This window comes from Dreissena polymorpha, chromosome 7, assembly GCF_020536995.1.
Source record: "Dreissena polymorpha isolate Duluth1 chromosome 7, UMN_Dpol_1.0, whole genome shotgun sequence".
In the NCBI taxonomy this organism is placed as follows: domain Eukaryota; kingdom Metazoa; phylum Mollusca; class Bivalvia; order Myida; family Dreissenidae; genus Dreissena; species Dreissena polymorpha.
Window position 1 is genome coordinate 213,841 of NC_068361.1, and position 16,888 is coordinate 230,728.

Sequence of the window (16,888 nt, forward strand, 5' to 3'; positions counted from 1 at the left end):
TTTACAGGTAGAAACTTTATTGCAGTAGATCAACATCATGTTGTGTCACTTTCATATTATACACATATTTTGATTGCAGCAAACGCATACAATCTCAATCTACCTTTTAACCATCATCCAGTGGTTAGTTGTTGTCCTTTTGTGCTGAAATGTTATAATGATGATCGGAAATAAGTGATGTGTTTCATTAGTCATGCCTCATAATTTGTTGTTCATTAAACAACAATAATAAGCTTAATCTCTGCATGTGAAGGCATTGGGTATTCCACATTGTTAATGATAACTTGTTAACTTGACTGACCAATATCATAGTGTTCAGTTTCAATAACAGCAACGTAACAATATAATTATCACAAAAGTTGGACCATTTCATGTGAATATATATTTTTGAGTCAAATAATAAAGGATAGGCCCTTAAATATGTGTGAGAAAAGGATAGACTAAGATTGTTTTTCACCTCCACACCATCATTCAAAACTTCACATAGCCTGTAAAACTTAAATCTATAGCCATGCACTGTGTTTATAACAATGTGAATCAACGCACACATTTTTAAGAAAATGTAATATACCAGTAGGTATATTTTAGCATCACTCTCGTAAATTGCATGTTCTTCCAGGAATGACAATGGTTAGTTCATTCTGAGAACATATTGTCCTCATCATAAGCTACAACATCCCGTTTGTCTTTGAATGTCCCTTTCTGTGAAGTACTGGCAGCTGAAAAGAAAAAAACATTCATGTATAAACATTTAAACACAAAATTGGATTATGTATTAATGCTATTGTGTTTTGGTCTTGTCATGTATCACACAAGCTTTTACTTTTCATCATATACTACCATATATCCTTTTATCATACCACCGCATTGATATCTGCCTGATATAACGTTGCCTGATATATTTTTTTTATATCAAGGTCAACAGGAAGTTCTTATATCAGTCATGTGTGGAGGATGGTCATATTACTAAGAATCAACTATAAAGTACTAATTTTTAGTATATTTGAATCAGATATAACAAAACAAACAATTTGATACCAAGATGTAATATATTTTAAACACAAAATGCAACACAAACAGCATAAAACATTTTTTACAAATATTAAGCGTGCATGCTCAAGACGTCATTATTAACACGTTAAACGACAAAAGTCATATTCTTTCCCGCTAAAACTGCAGCTTTTTAGCCATTTTTTCATTATATCGTTAGAATCGGGGACGTAGAGGTATGATAAACAGAAAAACAGGTTACTGCATGATTTTTTTGTAAAAAATCAGGCTCGGCACGATATAAAAAGAACGGCTCGGCAAGCTTTGTTGTTATATAATTCTAAGCCTTGCCAGATAAATTACAAAAAGATCAGGCAGTAACCTGTTATTCTCCATGTATAACACCTCTAACTGTACTGACTCATTCTTCTTTACAGACGCTACTGTAACCAGCTATTAACTCCCTATCAGAGAACCAAAAGCCCTGGAAAGTACTCCTGAGACCCGTAGGAACTAAAATATTTTGATCAGCTTTTGTGACCTTTTGAGAACCATTTCAAAACACGGACAGGATATCAGAAAAAAAGGCTGAGCAAAATTCCAGAAACCTTCTAGAGTTTTTCATAAGTGTATATAAAATGAAATTTCTTAAGTTTACATCATTTTCATATTGAACAACTGACAAAAAGCAAAATCATGTAACATATACATCTACAATATAAGTACATAACTATGACCACATGACCGCATTATTACATTATCTGACATTAAAAATGTGTTAATACATTGAGTTTATTGTATGTTTTAACATATATCCAAAGTGTGCATATGGACGAATTAACATCTTAAAGTGTATAATAAGCTATATTCAAACAGTCAAACTTTAAACTTAAAGCTCACCTAAATACATGTGGCAACATCCATGGAAGAATTAAGGAAAAGTAAGTATATTTGTCTATAGATGCCTAATTAATTGTATATTTACCAATGGTTGACCAAGACCCAGTGGACTGTTCGGTGTTGGTCACCTCAAAGGACGGTTGCCTGCGAGCCATTGACACCTTCAGCTGTACACCCTCTACCACGGCACCGTCGCCCTGTTATAAGAGATTGTTATGAGACATATATCCCCACGCCTTGCAGCAAAGACCTTTTCTCCAGATATTTTTATTTAAAAATCATCAAATATTTAGACTAACCAACATACTAATTTATATGATCATAAGAATTCTCAAGATATCGTTCGAACAACAATTTCATGATACAAGCCCCTATGACGCTTACCTGATTACATTTACCACTACACCTTTTACCGTAAGTTGAAGAAGGTTGAAGATTTCGCGTGGAAACTAATTAACTGTTCCATGCATGTGTTACCTCCACATTTTAACTATTGACCTAAAAATCAAAAGGCTTTATTTTCCTCCTAAGAAACCAGTTTACCAATTAATATGATGATCTTAGGTCAAAGCACTCTAGATATCGTGAAAAAACAAATTTCAAATTTCTTGTTGTGACCTTGACCTTTGACTTGGCATCCTAAAAAATCAATCTGCGACCTCTTCATCCACCCATTTGACCACAAATAGTTCGGGAACAAATTCCTTGCAACAAAATCCTCTGACCTTGACCTTTGACCTGGTGCCAACCAAATCAATGGATGTCTTGCATTTCTCAGAAGTATCCACTATACCAATTTACATGATCTTAGGTCAATGTTTCTCAGTTTATCATGCAGAAATAAATTAATTTCGATACACTCTTTTCACCATGACCTTTGATATGTTGACCTCAAAATCAATAGGCTTCATTCTTTCCCCAAAAATTAACATCATGACAATATTTAACCATAGGTGACTCAAAGCATTATAATGGCTGCATAATGAACATATTGGAGGAATTGAATTCTGGAAAAAAGCATGGGAGAAATTCTTGTTACCATCTGCTAGACTTAAATTGACTTAAAGCTTACAATAAATAGGTAAATACTTATAATTAACAAACACATAGATAATTATGAAAGTTGGATTTACCAAATTGGAAATGTCAAAGTAGAACATTAAGGAGTTTTCATTACATATTTTGTCAGTGTTACATGTTTATTTTAACTTGCATGGAAAAAACAATCACAAATGGGCAATCTTATAAAAAGCATGAAAAAGCACATTAATTTCAATTGTTAAATTGTAGAATTATTTATGTTACCTCTTGAATGGCAGCGTCTGCAGAGTCCATGCTTTCAAATGTGATAAAACCAGTACTGAAATAAACAGAAAATTGTATTGTATATGAGCATCATTTGACATATGAATATACTCTATATTTCTTACGCTTAATGTTACAACACTTTTTTCCAGAAAAAAAAACAACAACACTATTTAAAGATGCCTTTTCACGCTTTGGTAAATTGACAAATTTGAAAAAAATTGTTTCAGTTTCGCAAATTTTCGTTTTAGTTATGATATTAATGAGGAAACAGTAATACTGAACATTAACCATGCTCTAAAATAGCCTTTATATGTATCTTTTGACGATTTAAAAACCTAAAAATTATAAAGCGTTGCAACGTGAAACGATTTAATAATTTGGAGAGTTCTGTTGTTGTCATTAGATTTTGTAAAACTACGAGGATCGCTTATATGAAGTATAAAATTCTTCTTTCGTTGTGTAAGGAAGAATGGCCAAGTGGTCTAATGCCCAGACTTTTTATTCCAGGACTCCAGGGGTCAGTGGTTCGAGTCCTGCTGTGGGTTACCTTTTTTCTATTTTTTTAAATTTTATTCTTGATTTTTTTACTGGAGCTTTTTGGATCCAATGTTTACATTTATCAATTGTAAAGTATTTAATGACAAACTTCAAAACATGCCAAAATCTGTGAAAAGGCCCCTTTAATGTTAATCCAAAATCATGAAGTATGAATTTCCTACACAAAAAAACAACAAATAAAAAACTCTTGCAAAATCATTAAATACGAGGGGCCTAGGGCTGGCCCAGAATATCAAAGACAATAGCTTCATGTACAGATTAAGGTCTACATGTATATATTAGAAATGAGAAAGATGAAATGAGTAAACAATTTATTAGTAGATTGTGTTAAAGATTTCAAAACAAGTTTCCAATTATAACAGTACAAGTTATAAATTTTAATGAGTTCATGAAACACCATCCAGTGCATGCCAACGTCATTGCACACTTCAAAGGTTAGAATCATATTTCATAACTATACTTTTACAATAACATTGTGATGAATATATGTCTGGTGGTTTGACAGCTATTTTTTCTACTGAAGTAATAACAAAATGAAGAAAATGCAAAAGAAATGAATCATCCAATTGCCTAGCCCCACAGCAGTAGCAATTTACCAAATAAATACTACACTTACACTTACTTAGTGCTCACAATGATGCCCTTAATTGTTGGTATTAAACAGTTTGGTGTCTGTTTGTCAGTCTATAAGTCTGTTAATTTTAATTTCCACTTGTACAGGTTCCATTTACACTGGTTTATAAAAAAAAGTGTTTCACGACAAAACCCTTGTGATGTGTATCGACTCGTTTTCCAGCAAAGTGCTTTTTAAAAATGACATCACTTAACATAACGTAACTCTATTTCATATTAATGTTTGGCAGTTTCAATAACTTGCAGTATTAACCAACATATCATTTCAACTAAACTGCAATTTATGAAATATTGATAACATGCCGGGTCCAACATACCAGTATTGACTAATTCCCTAGTACTTCTTAACAAATACAAAATTTATACTCCAAATACGAAAAAAAGCTTATTAAATGTATCTAAGTTTTGTAACATATATGCGCCCAGTAACAAACCTATGAACTCTGTCAACCATATTCTGGGACAGCCTTCATAAAGCAGTGATGCAAATATGCCATTTGCTGACAACCAATGTAAGTATAAACATTTTTATTGTTCCACAAACTTACTAAAATAAAATTAGTTGTACAGCACTTATGATATTCCAAGCTAAGCACAATGCATGTAGCTTACTTGCGTTCTTTTTCCATGGTGATGTTGACAATGTTGCCAAAATTTGAGAATGTCTTCCTCAGCATTTCCTCCCCTATGCCTAGACCTTTCACATGGACTGTGTGGCCTGAAAAGTGATAATAATAATTATAAGGGGCACAATATTCTTAAACTAAGGCTTTGCAACAAAAGTGACAAATACCCATGCAAGGATTTGTCAGCCATGTTCAAGGGTAATGACTCAGTGTGTCAGCCATGTTCAAGGGTAATGGCTCAGTGTGTCAGACATGTTCAAGGGTAATGACTCAGTGTGTCAGCCATGTTCAAGGGTAATGACCCAGTGTGTCAGCCATGTTCAAGGGTAATGACTCAGTGTGTCAGCCATGTTCAAGAATAATGACTCAGTGTGTCAACCATGTTCAAGGGTAATGACTCAGTGTGTCAGCCATGTTCAAGGGTAATGACTCAGTGTGTTAGCCATGTTCAAGGGTAATGACTCAGTGTGTCAGCCATGTTCAAGGGTAATGACTCAGTGTGTCAGCCATGTTCAAGAATAATGACTCAGTGTGTCAGCCATGTTCAAGGGTAATGACTCGGTGTGTCAGCCATGTTCAAGGGTAATGACTCAGTATGTCAGCCATGTTCAAGGGTAATGATTCAGGAATGTATCACTGGGGATGAAAAGTATCTTTCACATCTACAGGTACAGTTCAAGGTGATGATATATTTGAAGTTTCAATTTATGTCTTGTGAAAGGTGGTAGTTTGCTTTACAAATTTGTATCATTATATTTTGTGAAAACTGTCCAAAGAACAACCCAACAGACTGCACAAAAGATTGACTCAAATATACTCCCTACCTGTAAAATATGCATGTAATATCAATTTACTGACACAAAAACAGTCATGGACTATGTAAGCTAAATACAACAATACAAAAACATGTTATTTGTACTTTATTAACAACATTTTATTTGTTATTGAAAACATCTATTTATTTCAATTACATGAAATATAAAACAGTAAAAGACTATTTTCAGATAAATCAATGAACTAAACAATTCCTAAGATGATTAAGCAGAATAGTGAACAATATATTATGCATATATAATGTATGTTGAAGATTGGATGAAATTCACACTCCATTCTTTGAACAGGGAAGGACAAGAAACACATTTTTATAAAAACTGTACCTTTTTCTGGCAGAGGCTCCCTGGGGCGTCGATCTCGTCGTTCAGCCCATTCCTCATGGTCATCAGCTGGGGGAAGTATTTGGTAAAATGTATTGATGTAGTAAATTAATTTACAAGAGTAAGATTTTAAAGCTTGCAACTAAAAATAATATAATACACGTAAGCCAGCTCAATTGTGTTCTTTATTTTGTATATGGTTCTGCATATGCACAGGTTTTATTAGTTTAATGATGCCATAAAAGTACATTTAATGAGATATTCTTTGACCAATGAAACTCTATAGTATACCCATACAAACACTATCCATCTTACCTGTCTTACATATATTAATGTATAAAGATAAGTGTCAAGTAAATGTTGGCAAGCTATACAAAAATGTATGGAATGGCAACTACAATATATCCTGAAAAGAAGAATAAGTGCACCACTGTCTATATGTCTTAAGCACTTATCTATTTGCAAAGAATTCATTTTTTGGAGGCACTTCCCAATAATGTATATATATATTAACATAAATTTGAAAGAACATGACAATATTTATTCATATTAAAGCTTCAATGCTAGGCAACAAGAAAAAATGTGAGAATCCGCATATTAACTAGCTGTTAAAGTCATACTTTGAAAAACTACAAACTTTCATGCTGAAGAACAAAAATGTTTTAACAGTATAAGTTTTACCATCGTCGGTTACCCACGACTAATTCATTCTGTTACTCTCCAGCATTTTCATCGTCGGTTACCCACAACTAATTCATTCCGTTATTCTCCAGCATTAGCATCGTCGGTTACCCACGACTAATTCATTCCGTTACTCTCCAGCATTAGCATCGTCGGTTACCCACAACTAATTCATTCCGTTACTCTCCAGCATTAGCATCGTCGGTTACCCACGACTAATTCATTCCGTTACTCTCCAACATTAGCATCGTCGGTTACCCACGACTAATTCATTCCGTTACTCTCCAGCATTAGCATCGTCGGTTACCCACGACTTATTCATTCCGTTACTCTCCAGCATTAGCATCGTTGGTTACCCACGACTAGTTCATTCCGTTACTCTCCAGCATTAGCATCGTCGGTTACCTACGACTAATTCATTCCGTTATTCTCCAGCATTAGCATCGTCGGTTACCCACGACTAATTCATTCCGTTACTCTCCAGCATTAGCATCGTCGGTTACCCACAACTAATTCATTCCGTTACTCTCCGGCATTAGCATCATCGGTTACCCACGACTAATTCATTCCGTTACTTTCCAGCTAATGCTGGAGAGTAACGGAATGAATTAGTCGTGGGTAACCGACGATGAAGTTTTACCTCTCTCTGGTCTACCAGGATGCTCCCGTTCACCACGCACAAAGTTTGTGTACTTCTGCCCACGAGCTAGGCTGGATTTAGGACCCTAAAAAAGTGCAATTTAAAAAAATAGGATGACATTAAAAGAAGAGAAATTTACTCCTTTTTTGAACTATGCAAAAACAAATACTTGTTTTTTGTGTGAACATTCTAAATTTCATTCTTTTACAACTATGATATCATGTTATCACCAAAAAAGAGGGCTGTGGTGGCCCTTTAGCCCTCATCTGATTTCACAGACACCTATTGCTAAAGAATTGACCCGGTGATCAAGTTTTTGAGTCCACTTGACCCAGATTGACACATGGCCTGCATATTGTAAAGATAAACTGTCTGACAAAGTTTCATCAGGACTAAGTCATAAATATTACCTCTGAAGTGGAAATTAATTATTTTAAGATTTTAGTCATAAATCTTTTGTCTTGCATGATAAACAGTATTTTCTACGATTTGATTTCTTACCTAGTTTTTGGACACAAATAACCCAGATTCTGAACTCTTAATTCTTGAACTCTAATATAGGGTTATGACAATAGCTCACCCTAAGCACTTGGTGCTCAGGTGAACTAAAATACAACAATAATACAATAGAATGTTCTCATTAATTTACCCGTTCTTCCCTCTCTTCTTCCGCATGGGTGGCAGCAAATGGCTGGAATCCCACAACAGGTTGGGGAGTCTTCTCAGGGTCCTGCAGTTTCTTCTCCAGATTTCGGGAACGCTTGAAGCCCTGTTTCTCCTTTTTGTCGCTCAGTTTAATGGCCTGAAACAATAGCACACAATTCAGATTAGCTGGAACCCCCATGCCCTTGGCTCTTAAACTTTCTGATGGGTGCAAAGAAAACATCTTGAAGCTGAACAAGAAGTTGTTAAAGAACAAAGGTGGGCTTCTTTTGTACAATGTGTTTAACCATGCAACATGAATAAGAATAAATAGTGTTCTTCTACTGAAATACGGCCTTTATTCAGGCCATTTACATATTTAAAATGATGAAGGGCAAGAAAGGCCTCCTAAGAACACAAATTAACATTACAAAACCAATATTTACCACAATATTAATTAATAATATCTAAATTAAGGGTCTAATTTTACATAATGAAGGTCACATTGTTTCAACATCATTGAAAGAGATTGTTATTATGGGTGTAATGTTACTCAAACTGGTCATTGTTAGTATATTATATCATGTTACAAACCCCTGTGACCTTGACATTTGACCCGTTGACCTCAAAACCAATGGGCATCTTCCTTTCATCCCATGTAACCAATTTGCATGACTGTATGTCAAAGCCTTCTCAAGATATTGTGCAAAAACAAAATGGCCTACAGACCCACCAACCAACCTCACGACTGACTGACGGGTGAAAAACAATATATACCAATGCCCCTTCAAAGGGGTTATACAATCAAAATATGGATGGTGGCGATGGTGTAGAGAGCATGGCGTTCCCCTCTGACTGGAAGGGCTGTCAAGTTACCAGAAGGGAGATTTCTGAAGTACTGGATTTTTCTCAGGAAACATATTTCTGAGTGCCTGTTGCATTAATAGGCTTTCATTGCAATCAAGCTTTAAGACTTAGTTTGAAAAATGTCTGTCCATGGGATATTCCACAAAGTGTAAAGATCAACTATTAAATATTTTATCTTTGCCTATCTCGATGTTTAATTGTGCAACTGTTTCCGTTCAACTGTTTCCTTTGCTTCTATGTATGCATCACTGCTGTGTATTTTGAAATTTATTTCCCTCTTTGCCTGTGGCTGCAATTTGCCCCAGCACTCCATACAATTTAATCTATTACACACACACAAGTTGGGATGATTTTTGAATTTCAATTTTGAATAAAAGCTGCAATGTCTAGCTATGTCTAGTTGTTAATGAAAGACTTTAATTTTGGGTGGTCTTGAGTTGTGGAAGGAAACCCAGCCTGTGCAATATGGTGACCACAAACAAAAACTCACGTGCTTGCTGGAATGGGGATTGAAATTGAATCACCTAGCTAGGTGAAAAGCGCAGGCACAAAACACTGCGCTAACCGGACAGCTATTCAAAGGTCACTGGACTGTGACCACAAACAAGATGAAAATCACTCACCCCTGACATGACAAGCTTCTTGGCCTGTTCTTTGGCATCTTCTGCTGATTCCGATGCTGCAACATAAATAATAAACAAACTAATTAAGCAATGATTATTACTAAATTCTTCTATTGAGATCATGTTGGTGGAACAATTTTGATTAGCCAAACAACCTGGAAAACAATGCCTGTCTTACCTGTCCAACATACAAGAAGGTATTTTATACCTTTTGTAACACAATCTGTTTTTTCATGTTTTATTTATATTTATATAAAAAAAAACAAGAGGGCCTGAAAGGTCCAAAGTCGCTCACCTGAGATAACAAGATATTATTGGGACAAATCCTTTGACCAGATTTCATGAAGATCGGAAAATAAATGTGGCCTCTAGAGTGTTAACAAGGTTTTACTATTGCCATATAAGGAAAAATGCCCCGCCCCCTGGCAGTAATGTTTTTCAACCAACCTGCATCATTTTTGAACTCGTTATCCCCACGCTTTTTGAAAAAAAGGTGGGGATATTGTGGTTATCTCCGCCGTCCGTCCGTCCGTCCGTCTGTCCGTCCGTCCGTCTGTCTGTCCGTCCGTCCTGGCCACTATCTCCTCCTACACTAAAAGCACTAGAACCTTGAAACTTACACACATGGTAGCTATGAGCATATGTGCGACCCTGCACTATTTGGAATTTTGATCTGACCCCTGGGTCAAAAGTTATAGCGGTTGGGGTGGGGCCGCGTCAGAAATTATCACTCATTTTTTTAGGTTATTTTACATTTACTTCTTTATTTCTACACCGATTCACTTCAAATTGATACTGGACCTCTCTTATGACAATACGGTCAATCTCAACCATGCATGGCCCCATTCCCAACCCTGGGGCGCCCCACCCACATAGGCCACACCCACCAAAAATTTCCATTTACTATAATTTTTTCATTTCTACACGGATTCACTTCAAATTGATACTGAACTTTTGTTATGACATTAGGGTCAATCTCAACTATGCATGGCCCCAATCCCAACCCTGGGGCGCCCGCCTACATAGGCCACACCCACCAAAAAATTCCATTTACTATAATTTTTTCATTTCTACACGGATTCACTTCAAATTGATACTGAACTTCTCTTATGACATTAGGGTCAATCTCAACTATGCATGGCCCCATAACCAACCCTGGGGCCCCGCCCACATAGACCACACCCACCCAAAATTGCCTTTACTATAATTTCTTCATTTCTACACCGATTCACTTCAAATTGATACTGAACTTTTGTTATGACATTAGGGTCAATCTCAACTATGCATGGCCCCAATCCCAACCCTGGGGCGCCCGCCCACATAGGCCACACCCACCAAAAAATTCCATTTACTATAATTTTTTCATTTCTACACCGATTCACTTCAAATTGATACTGAACCTCTCTTATGACAATACGGTCAATCTCAACTATGCATGGCCTCATTACCAACCCTGGGGCCCCGCCCACATAGACCACACCCGCCCAAAATTGCCTTTTACTATAATTTCTTCATTTCTACACCGATTCACTTCAAATTGATACTGAACTTCTCTTATGACAATACGGTCAATCTCAACTATGCATGGCACAATTACCAACCCTGGGGCGCCCTGCCCACATATGTCACACCCACCCAAAATTGCCTTTTACTATAACTTCTTCATTTCTACACCAATTCACTTCTAGTTGATGATGAACTTCTCTTATGACAATACGGTCAATCTCAGCTATGCATGGCCCCATTACCAACCCTGGGGCACACCTAGGTCAAACATTCGGCGTGGGGATACGCGTCGGCCTCTGCCGCGCCATTTCTAGTTGAAGATATAATCAGGATAAATCTTCTGACTAAGTTTCATGAAGATCGGACAGTAAATGTGGCCTCTAGAGTGTTAACAAGATTTTACTATAGCCATTAAGGAAAAATGCCCCGCCCCTTGGAAGCCATTTTTTCAAGCCAACATAATTATTTTCTAACTCATCCAAAATATCATTGAGACCAATATTCTGACCAAATTTCATGAAGATTGGACAATAAATGTGGCCTCTGGAGTGTTAACAAGATTTAACTATAGCCATATATACAATGTAGCCATATAAGGAAAAATGCCCCATTCCTGGTGGTCATGTTTTTAAAGCAACCAAAACCATTTTTGAACTCATCCAAGATATCATTAGGAGAAATCTTCTGGCCAAGTTTTATGATGATCGGAAAATAAATGTGACCTCTAGAGTGTTAACAAGGTTTTACTAAAGCCATATAAGGAAAATAGCCCCGCCCCTGTGGTGGCCATGTTTTTCAATCAACCGGCATCATTTTTTAACTCGTCTAAGATATCATTGGGATGAATCTTCTGAATGAGTTTCATGAAGATCGGACTATAGATGTGACCTCTAGAGTGTTAACAAGATTTTACTACAGCCTTTTATAGTCCTATAAGGAAACATGCCCCGTCCTTTGGAGGCCATGTTTTTCAAGCAAACGTAACCATTTTCGAACTCATCCAAGATATCATTAAGACAAATCTTCTGACCATATTTCATCAAGATTGGACAATAAATGTGGCCTCTAGAGTGTTAACAAGGTTTTACTATTGCCTTATAAGGAAAAATGCCCCGCTCCCTGGCGGCCATGTTTTTCAACCAACCGACATCAGTTTCAAACTTGTCCAAGATATTATTGATGAATCTTCTGACCAAGTTTCATGAAGATTGGACAATAAATGTTGCCTCTAGAGTGTTAATAAGATTTTACTATATCCATACATAGCCATATAAGGAAAAATGCCCCGCCCCTTGGCAGCCATGTTTTTCAAGCAAAGGTTACCATTTTTGAACTCATCCAAGATATCATTCGGACAAATCTTCTCATCAATTTTCATAAAGATTGGAAAATAAATGTGGCCTCAAGTGTTTTAACAAGGTTTAACTAAAGCCATAAAAGGAAAAATGCCCCGCCCCCTGGCGGCCATGTTTTTCAACCGACCGGCATCATTTTGGAACTCGTCCAAGATATTTGGGATGAATCTTCTGACCAAGTTTCATGAAGATCAGACAATAAATGTGGCCTCTAGAGTGTTAACAAGATTTTACTATTGCCATATATAGCCATATAAGGAAAAATGCCCTGCCCCTTGGCAGCCATGTTTTTCAAGCAAACAAAAAAAAACATTTTCGAACTCATCCAAGATATCATTGAGACCAATCTACTGACCAAATTTCATGAAGATTGGACAATAAATGTGGCCTCTAGAGAGTTAACAAGGCAAATGTTGACGCAGCACAAGGCACAACGCACGACGGACAAAAAGCGATTACAAATGCTCACCATGAGCACGTTGTGCTCAGGTGAGCTAAAAGTGATGACTGGTGCTTATGTGTCCAGCATACAAGAAGGTATTTTCTACCTTTTGTAACACAATCTTTTTGTTTTTTCTGTTTTATTTATACAAATACAAATATATCTTTTATGTTTTGATGACTGGTACTTATGCAATGTAAAATTAAATTATTTTTATCTTATTTCAAGTACTTTGGAAATAGTTGCAGAGGGAGGAGGTTTCCCTTTGGGTATAACCAATTGCAATCTAAAATGTCCTGGAAAGCATAACTTCATTTTGGGGATGCAAGAGGTTAATCGATTAGCCTACATTTTTGTACCAAAACAATAAGTTCACCTGTTACAATCTTTGGAAAAGGTAAACCTGAGTTTTTTAAATTATGTTATTTATGTACAAAACCTTACCATGATTTTACTTTTTGCGCGCGACATACTGCCAACTTACGCTAGCATCTAGGTAGAACAGCATGTGACACAGACAACGGGAAAAAATAACGTGCCAACACAGTAATAAAGCAATCAATCAGTACCTAGGAGGTGACAAACAGGGAGTACGTTTCTATAATTGGCACAATTGTTGTATTTTAATCTCATAAATTTCACTTGCACACTGGGGGCTTTATGTATAGATGTAAGTAACGCATATCTTTAACTCGATAAAAATCAGTTGAGACATAAACCAGCATACTTTGATGAGGTTTTTATAAGAAACCATTTTATCAAGAATACCATGTGTTGTTAAAATCTTGACATTTTTGCTTTTACAGAACAGGACAGAATAGTTTAATTCTGATTTAAGCATGTCAAGCACATCGTCGTTAACATACATCTAAAATAACAGCATGCATTGAAGTACACATTAAACAGACATCATTTTAAATAACAGTTAATCTAAATCAACAGGAAATAAGCATATTTAGTGAACATAATTTATTAAGTGATAATGTCACATGGATGAGGTTCATACACAGTGATCACACAATGTTATATGTATAGTTTTATAATTTTAACAACAATTACATAAATTTCTTACCTTATTTTCTATGTAAAAAATGTAGTATCATTAAATGTTGTACAGTTCACCGATTAATAACTAGTTACAGCAAAATGTTAACCGATTAATTTGGTTGAAACCTGTTGCTTCCCTTCTTTATTTATATAAATAATTTCAATAAAAAGTATTGACAGAGTTATGTTTTTAAAGAAATGCGTGGTCTAAATACTCACGGCGCTTAACTGGTTTCACTTTTTCTGGTTCCCGCTCTGGTTTGACAGTCTTTAATGCCTGCAGCTGCTTACGCTGAAAAATAAAATTTTGGTAAGAATATCATTCTGTATTACATGTAATGTTTGATACTGGCTAGGTTCTATTATAATTGAAATAAGATGCATTATATTTACTTTTTTCCAAGGACTTTGTTCATTATTAATCACATTCGAATTCAAACTAAGCATAATTGTGACACTTTTGATGGGGCTATAAAGAATGATATTATTATTAATGAACATTAATTTTTAAACTCCTACTGTAAACCTTTTGACTGTAGTTCAGTTGGAAAGCATAACAATACAAAATACGAAAAAAACTCATAAAGAGCTAACAAAAATGACATGTCTGGTTTGATTTTTTTGTCTTTTGCATAGGTTGCTTAGTCGATGTATACATTAGCATATTTTCAAATTCGGAATACTAGTACTCAGCGTTTTCCCTTGCAAAAACGTAATAAATTTTTATAAACCATTGACGTGTTTGAAACATGAATTAATATCATTATTCTGTGAGCGCACCTTATCAAGAAAGTTGTTTCAATTTGCTTATAAGTGATATATTTATGATCTGTCAGTGGTTACTTATGCCATTTTACTTATTTCAGTATGGTTTCAGACGGAAGACTTTAGATTAAAAATGCTGTTACTAGTTGCAACTCCCAAGGACATGTGTCAATAGCTGGGAGTTGGATTATTCCAACTAGTTTGTTTGTGTTTTTATTATAGTGCCGGTGGCCAGCCCACAAAACACGCACATGCCTCATGATGGGGAACCTGGGACCAATCAGAAGGGAGCTTACTGAGAGCTTACTAAGATCACAGTACACCAATCTTTTGCTCGTTGTTATATTTGATGTTACATCAAAAAGTTACATAGAAAGTCTATAACGATGTCAAACAGATGTGGAATATTGACACTGTTTGAAATTTCAAAATGAAAATGTCTGCAAGAAAAATGCGTTGAAACATCGTGGTGTTCTTTAGGGTTGCCTGCAAAGGATAACATCTGTAGTCTGCCATTCAGGTAAAATTTATGTGTTTTTGAAGTTTATGTATCGGTTTTCTTACTTGGTAACGAATAACGTCTATTTAGTGATGCGTACAAAATCTATGCGCAGACCCATGGTTGTGTTTATGAAGGGATGCATATGTACTCCCAGAGCTGCCATAGCAAAAATTTCAAAGGCTCTGGGAATATGTTTATATGGACTATCTTCCAAAATGGTGGATAGAGCATACAAAATGAAAAGCAATTATTTCTGGCTTTAATGGTACCATTTTGCATGAGTTTGTGCTTCAGACAGGTAAACGTTGATACGTTTTTGCAGTTTCAGTGATCGGTAGCCCTTGCAGTGGTGATTAAAATGCCTATATGACTCATATCCGCGGATATGACTGAACATTGCTGATATGAAGACATTCACTATTCAAATCCTGCGAAATAAAGGCTGTACTTGTCGGCAGATATAGACCATATGAATTTATATAATAATCATACAAATCTCAGCTTTACAGATTAAAAGTTCCGTATAGATTTTGCATTCGGAATTGGTGACTGGTCATTCATATTCGCGGATATGAATTGGGGGTTACTGTAATTGAAATGCCAATGAAAAACACTTTAAATTCATTTGACTTTAACATTTCACACGCCCAGTGTGTATTTTTTTCATAGAACGATTTGCATATCAAAACATAAAGGAAAACGTATTTAAAAAACCATTATCTGTTCATATCCCCACTTTTCAGTCATATCTGCGGATGCGAGTCATATACGCATTTAGTCATACCCATTAAATTTTGCACCTACAGGACAATAGGCAGCATTGCAACTCTCAGCAACCAGTGCCGTAGCCACGCTGAGGCACACCGAGGCAGTTGCCTCGGCTAAAATTTGCAGAGCAATGTTGAGATTACAAGAAAAAAAAGGAAAATTTATGTCAAAGAATAAAATCTATATAAGAAATTGAGGCAATTAAATGAATTTGAGGCACTATGATATTCACAAACAAATATTATCATTGAATACAATTGGTTTATGTTGAGGCAGATAATTATTTCATTTTAATAACTTCAATTGATGCAAAATGGCTCAGCAAAATGATTAGGAAAATCCGTATATTAAACAAAGCGTCGCACTGTACACTTCGATGTTACAATCATTGTGGACATCGGAACGTACCGAGCGAGGATCTGGTGTTTTGCAGCCAGGTCTGGGTCTATTTTGGACCTAGACACACTTCGGGTGGTTTGCGTTTTCGCCTTTATTGGAATTCTCCTCTTTATGGCCGGCGTCGAGTTTAATCCAGGACCCTTTCAGGTGGTAAGAATCTTTGTTTACATTATAATTTTCAAATTATGATATCCCGCATATTAAACTTTTTTGATATAAAGAAGTTCAAGTCTTTTCTTTTTTATACATGTAGTCAATAAAGTTGATGATAGAAGGTTGATGATAGAACTGTCAACTGACAGAAAATGATGACGCAGTGCTAAAACAAAATGTTACACAAGAAAATTGAAAAAATGGCAAAAAACTTTCCTGATTTAAGTTAAATATTTGTACTCCTCATGATAAGCAATATGCCCCTGTGACGCAATCGGTATGGCGTCAGACTCTGTATCCATTGCTCACTATTATATTGTCACTGCGTT

At 35.8% G+C, this 16,888-nt stretch overlaps 1 protein-coding gene and 1 long non-coding RNA gene across 2 annotated transcripts in view; both read right to left on the minus strand.

Annotated features, from left to right (window-relative positions):
- Window positions 1–16,888, minus strand: part of LOC127837226 (negative elongation factor E-like) — an 18,042-nt gene continuing 1,154 nt past the window's right edge. The window contains exons 2-10 of the mRNA XM_052364153.1: window positions 14,192–14,264; window positions 9,623–9,678; window positions 8,140–8,292; window positions 7,491–7,575; window positions 6,173–6,238; window positions 5,002–5,107; window positions 3,196–3,250; window positions 1,976–2,087; window positions 1–719 (exon numbers count right to left, since the gene is read on the minus strand). Coding sequence (XP_052220113.1) covers window positions 637–719; window positions 1,976–2,087; window positions 3,196–3,250; window positions 5,002–5,107; window positions 6,173–6,238; window positions 7,491–7,575; window positions 8,140–8,292; window positions 9,623–9,678; window positions 14,192–14,264 — 789 coding nt within the window. The 3' untranslated portion in view covers window positions 1–636. The remainder of the gene's footprint in view (window positions 720–1,975; window positions 2,088–3,195; window positions 3,251–5,001; window positions 5,108–6,172; window positions 6,239–7,490; window positions 7,576–8,139; window positions 8,293–9,622; window positions 9,679–14,191; window positions 14,265–16,888) is intronic.
- On the minus strand, window positions 10,117–11,443 carry LOC127837229 (uncharacterized). Its single transcript, XR_008029180.1, has 2 exons — window positions 11,172–11,443; window positions 10,117–11,022 (listed from the first exon to the last, which is right to left on the minus strand). It is a non-coding gene; the product is annotated as an uncharacterized LOC127837229 (long non-coding RNA).